Here is a 6,481-nt window from a genome sequence, read left to right on the forward strand (position 1 = left end):
CAGTGAAGAAATGGGCAGAAGACATGAACAGACACTTCTCCAAAGAGGACATCCAGATGGCCTACAGGCACATGAAATGATGCTCAACATCACTCATCATCAGGGAAACACAAATCAAAACCACACTGAGATACCACCTCACACCAGTCAGAGTGGCTAAAATGAACAAATCAAGAGACTATAGATGCTGGCGAGGGTATGGAGAGACGGGCACCCTCTTACACTCTTGGTGGGAATGTAAACTGCTGCAGCCGCTCTGGAAAACAGTGTGAAGGTTCCTCAAAAAACTATCTTTAGAACTCCCTTATGACCCAGCAATAACACTGCTAGGGATTTACTCAAGGGATACAGAAATGCTGATGCATAGAAGCACCTGTATCCCAATGTTCATAGCAGCAATGTCAACAATAGCCAAAACATGGAAAAAGCCTAAATGTCCATCACCTGATGAGTGGATCAAGAAGATGTGGTATATATACACAATGGAGTATTACATGGCAATGAGAAAGAATGAAATATGGCCATTTGTAGGAAAGTGGGTGTCATGCTAAGAGAAATAAGTCAGGCAGAGAAGGACAGAAACCATATGTTTGCACTCATAGGTCTAACAGGAAAACAGGAGAAACCTAATGGAGGACCGGGGGGAGGGGAAGAGGGAAAGAGAGTTGGGGAGAGAGAGGGATGCAAAACTTGAGAGACTATTAAATACTGAAAATGAACTGAGGGTTGAAGGGGAAGGGGGAGGGGGGGAAAAGAGGTGGTGGTGATGGAGGAGGGCACTTATGGGGAAGAGCACTGGGAATTATATGGGAACCAATTTGACAATAAACTATTTAAAAAAAAAAAAGATTCTCCTCCTGCCTCCTACCTTACCCCTCCTGGCGTGCATGCTCCTGATCTGTCACTCAAAAAAATAAAGACAATAGTTTTGTGATGTGAATTTCACATCAATATACTGCCTTTTTTAAGTATGTAAGAAAATAAGTGTGGAGAATAAAATTACAATGAAAGATGAAGGAGTTAAAACCATGTTATCACTAACTACAACAAAAAGGAAACAGATTAAGTTAACGATATAAATGAAATAGCATTTCCTATTGGGCTAAAAATGTCTAGCCACATGTTCTTTACCAAGAAACATATTCACAAAGAACATGGAAAATCTCACTAAGGTGCATTATCCCATGACACAAAACCTCCAAGACATCAGAGGAAGGAACGATTGATTTGTGAGTGACAACGGATAATAATGCCCTTTTACAAGGCAAGTGGTTTTCAGTTATCTGCTTTCAACTAAGTTGAAAGATAAACTAATCAGTTGTATTAAGAAAACAATTCCATTTACCATAGCATCTAAAAGAATAAAATATTTAAAGAATAAATTTAAGCAAGAGTATGTAAGATTTGCACACTGAAAACTACTGAAAAGAAAAACCTGAATTAAAGAAGACCTAAGTAAACGGAAAACCTCCTCATGTTCACAGATTATAAAACATCCCCAAAGTGATATACAGACTCAATGCAATCCTTATCAAAATCTCAACAGCTTTGGGGTCTTCTTTGGGGGTTTTTTTGCGGGGTCTGTGTGTGTGTGTGTTGTTTTGTTCTGTTTGTCTTATAGAAAGACTAATCTAAAATTCTTATGGACTTGAAAGGGACCTTGCTGTAGAAAACACTTCGGCGGTTCCACAATACATTAAACGGAGAATCAATTTTACTCCCAGGAAACTGAAATAGGTCATCAAACAAAAACTTATACATGAATGCTCACAGCAGCACTATACTCAATAGCCAAACATGGAATCACTCCAAATGCCCATCAACTGATGGACACACAAAAGTTGGTATATACACACAACGGAATATCATGCAGTTGCAAAAGGAGATGAAGTGGCGATAACATGCTGCAACATGGGTGGTTCCTGAAAACATTAAAGGAAATGAAAGAAGCCACACACGAAAGAGTACATAGTGTATGATTCCATTTATATCAGATATCCAGACCAGACAAATCCACACACAGAAAGCAGATTCATGGTTGCTAGGGACTGCGGAGGCTGGGGAGTGATTTGCTCATTAAGTCATGGCACTGCTTATTAAAGGTGTGAGGTTTCCTTCCGGTGTGATGAAACTGTTCTGGAAGGAGATCATGGCTATCCTTGTACAACACTGTAAATGTAGTAAGTACAACTGCATTCTACACTTTAAAAAGCTTCAAGGTTAAATTTCATATTATGTGTATTTTACGACAACTGAAAAAGTGGAATCCCTCACCAGACTCTGCAAAAATTTAAATTCCGCCTAGTCCCCAGGGCAGTCACAGAGCCCACCTCGTCCCACTGACTACTCTAAAGCTTCGCTGTCTGTCCAAACATGCCCCTTCTCGGAACACCCATGAGTCCTAATGCTGGCACAATTCACGTGCAACTCAAATTTCCCTCTGAATTGGACCAGAATTATACACTTTATTCCTACCACTTTTTTTTTTTTTTTTAGCAATTGCAGGATTGTCACTGGAAGGGACACAATGTCACCAAATGAAGTTTATCAAAAAACTTTTTTGTGTTCGTTTCAAAACTCAGTAAAACCACAAGATGTGCATTGATCTACAAGGCATCCTTGCCCTATTGTATCAGAGGTCAGCAAACAGCCAACCCTTTCGATAACTGGCCACTTAGTAAATATTTCAGGCTGGCTGAGCTGTACAGTCTCTGTCACAACCACGCAACCCTACCCCTGGAGTATGAAAGGAGCCACTGCCACACGTAAATGAGTGTGGCTGTGTCCCAGTAAAACCTTAGAGACACTTGAATATGAATTTCATATCACAAAAAAATCACTCTTGATTTGTTTCTGTTTAGTCTGTGGGTCATAGAAAAATAGGCCGCAGGCTGTATTTGGCCCATGTACTGTAACTTGTGGACTTGTACTCTATATTCTCCCTGATGCTAGCGTATTTATTTCCACTATTTCTTATGAAGGTATAGACATTTTGTAATAAACCTCACATGAATTTGAAAACCTCACAGAATCACTGTTAGGCAAAACTGTGAATAAATGAATACTCACCTGGGATGGGATCATGTTCTGCTGGCTCAGGAAAAGTGTGGGCTGCCAGAAGGGCACAGCTGAGAAGGAAAGACGGGTCAGGAGAGGTGCTACCAGCCAAAAAATCCCAGTAGCTGCTGCCAAAACAACTCTGAAGGGGAGATACCTTGAGAAGGGGCAGGAAGGACCACAGCAAGGGAAGAAGCAGCTCAGGAACAACTCGTGAGTGCTGGGACATGCTAGTTTTTCAATGTAAAAACATTTGTTTTCAGGGTGCCTGAGGACTCAGTAGGTGAGGCGAGCGACTCTTGATCTTGGGTTGTAGATTTGAGCCCCATGTTGGGTAGAGATGTTACTTAAAGATAAAACATTTAAAATAAATTTTGTTGGGGCACCTGTCTGGCTCAGTCTGTTAAGCCTCTGGCTCTTGATTCCAGCTAAGGTCACGATCTCATGGTTTGTGAGCTCAAGCCCCGAGTTGGGCTCTGCAGGGACAGTGCAGAGCCTGCTTTGGTTTCTCTCTCTCTCCCTTTCTCTCTGCCCCTCCCCAGGTTGTGCAAGTGCGCTCGCTCTCTCTCTCTCTCTCTCTCTCTCTCTCTCTCTCTCTCTCTCTCTCTCAAATAAACTTCAAAACAAAAACTAAAATAAATTTGTTTTCTACTGAGTTACTAACAATGTATACTCTAACCCAGAAAAATGTAAACAACACAATACACTAATTAAGCAAATCAGGACAAGACAAGGAATAGAACAGAATATAGGGATTTCATGAAAACTGATGCTGAGCAAAAAATACTCAAGTTGTAATATTCATTATATACCAGAGAATCCCACTAGGTTCTGAACAAAGGGAGAGAATTTTAAGGGCTGATCTTTTTCGTAAGGAAAAAAAAAAAGAGAGAGAGAGAGAAGTTGCTTTAACTCAGTTTCAGGTTCTTGGACCTAACTTTTGATTCAAAACAACCACCACAAACTGGTTCTGACTTATCTGTTGCCAAAGCAGAAAACACCTCCCAGGGCCATCAAGAGACTCACTGTCTGCTTTTGGTTTTGCCAGCACAAAATGCGTGACTATGAGCAGTCACTTAACTTTTGAGACCCGCTTCCTTCCCACCCTATTGCCTCCCCATCTTTAAGCAGAGCACAGAGAGCTGAGACTTAAAGACCTCTCCTGGAGTACCATCTCCGATTTGGTCAGACCTGGACAGAGCGGGCATGCAGCCCATGGCTTGTTGGGCAAACGGCTCAGCATCTGGGAGTGGAGCAAAGAAGGAAGGGATGAAGGAGGCGGTTTCCTTCTCCGTGGCTAGCAAGCCTTTTCCTCCACATGCCTCCACGGCTTCCCCACGAGCCGGAAGTATCCTCTGTTCCTTCTGCTTTGCCCTCCTCTCCTAGCCACAGCTTCCATTCCCCCCCGCAACTCCCACCCCGAACACTGGCCCGGAAGGAACACCGTCACCCACTCTGCAAGAATCTGGACACGACAGCGGTCGTGGTAAGTGTCTTTGCTCCTCCACCTTCGCTCTGCATTACTACTGCGGTCTGGGGCCAACTGACCGACTGTCCTAGGAGGGATTCCTGCTCCTGGGCGAGGGGGGTGGAGGGGCTTCTTCCCTCACAAGAGATGACCTGTTTCAGGAAAACTGGGCATAGCCAGTGAGAATCCTCACCCAAGGTGGAAAGCTCTTGGCCCTTCCTGTAACCCTGAATCGCAAGCTGGACCTTCTGTAAACGCAAACTGGTGCTATGGAGGGCACAGGCAAGGCTGCAGAGTGCACGCGGGGCCTGGACGCCTTCATTCAGGTGCCAGGCTAACAGGTTCTCAAGAAACAACAATGAATGCCTCTAATGCAAGGCCACGTTCACTTGAAAATTACTCCCTGGGAGAGAGAGGTCAGGGCTCCTGCAGCTGCTGTGTCCTCTACGCTTCCAGGTTGGGCTCTTCCAGGTTGGACTCGGGACAGAGGATGGAGCAGGGAGCGCATCTGCGCGTTTGCCACCAGGGCTTCCCTCACCTCCTAGAGGGCGTTATGCGGTTACCATGGGGACACGACACTGACCACTGGTGGCTGGGAGGACGAAGAGAGACCTGAGTGGAGACGAACGAGGTTCCCCCCAGGAGAGAAGCGCCCACCCACGAGCGCCCCGATTTCCGACGGTCTAACCGAGGCCTCACCCGACCCTTCACGTCGGAGACGAAAACACGAAGCTTCGCTGGGTAACAAGCGCGGGGACGCGCTGATTCGCATTCGATGTATACAAACGGAGCAGGACTCACCCCGCGTTCAGGCACCGAAGCCGTTTTCTCTGCCGCCCGCCCCTCCTGCACTGGGCATCCCGCCCACGGGTCACCCACACCCGACCACCCCGACTCGGGTCTCACCGCCGCTTCCTCCCCGCCTGCGCCCGGGCCCTCAGCCCGGGAGCATCCGGGACCGTCTTCTCGCGAGGCCGCGACCGCAGACGCGAACTACGCAGAGCGGAGCAGGGCACATGCGCAGCAGGCTCCGCGCAGGCCCTGAGTCTGAACCTGGAGATCGCTCAGACTTTCCCGAATCCCTGGAGCCTCCTCGTTGGGAATCAGCCTTCAGGCTTACGGGACCTTGGGTAGAAATACCCAATTTAGCAAACAAGCAGGAGACACTAACCCTACAGTTTGATAAATTGTTTATCCGAAATAAGTTGTAAGCATCTAAATAAACACCTCTTTCATTAATTCTATATCCCTGATGAATTGGCTTTCCTAGCAGTTCCTTCTATTGCAGAACGCACTTGCAGAATTTTTTCCAGGGATCCTCTGTATTCCATATATATTGGAACATCGAGAGTATCATCCCTCCTTATTTCGTTCTTCATCCCTTCATTCATTGATGAGGAAGCATAATTGATTAGCATTATGAGTGGTCAGGATTCACCACTGTTATTGCCAAAATTGTTAGGGAAATATAATTTAAAACAAAATCTTCTCTGAACCTAGAAGACTTACCAACTCAGGCAGAAGACAGAGAAAACAATGTTATCACTGAATGGTGGGATACATACCACGGACAATCCAAAAACAGAAACACAGATAATCCAAAGAGAAAGAAATCTCACCTTTTTTATAGCCAAGCAGACACAAACATAACATAAATGATGCAAAGATAAACAACTAGTTCTCAAGTAGGAGGATGTAATAGCATCATTTACACAAATTGTTTGGCCTAAATTTCCTGGTAATTGGAATGACCACCTTTGTTAGTTTATTGGTTTTACAACAAGTTAAAAAACAAGCTTCTCAACTCTTTATGACAGGAGGTAGTTTTGCAACTTGGATCAAGGCCCGCATGACCAAACTTTAGGCCTCTACCCTTTCACAGAAACTGGGAGACAGAAGTGCCATGCCATCTGCCTATTACATTCCACACAGATGATTCTGAGGTCCTTGGGAAAG

At 44.9% G+C, this 6,481-nt stretch overlaps 1 protein-coding gene across 5 annotated transcripts in view; it reads right to left on the reverse strand.

Moving 5' to 3' along the window:
• Window positions 1–5,509, reverse strand: part of LOC115285384 (zinc finger protein 37A-like) — a 26,559-nt gene extending 21,050 nt beyond the window's left edge. The window contains exons 1-3 of one of the 5 annotated variants that reach the window (XM_029931666.1): window positions 5,327–5,485; window positions 3,215–3,403; window positions 3,070–3,128 (exon numbers count right to left, since the gene is read on the reverse strand). In XM_029931666.1, the coding sequence (XP_029787526.1) occupies window positions 3,070–3,084 (15 nt within the window). In that variant the 5' untranslated portion in view covers window positions 3,085–3,128; window positions 3,215–3,403; window positions 5,327–5,485. The other 4 variants (XM_029931667.1, XM_029931668.1, XM_029931665.1 and 1 more) reach the window with 4 other exon arrangements.
• Window positions 5,510–6,481: the final 972 nt, after the last annotated feature.

This window comes from Suricata suricatta, chromosome 2 (assembly GCF_006229205.1).
Source record: "Suricata suricatta isolate VVHF042 chromosome 2, meerkat_22Aug2017_6uvM2_HiC, whole genome shotgun sequence".
NCBI classification, from domain to species: Eukaryota; Metazoa; Chordata; class Mammalia; order Carnivora; family Herpestidae; genus Suricata; species Suricata suricatta.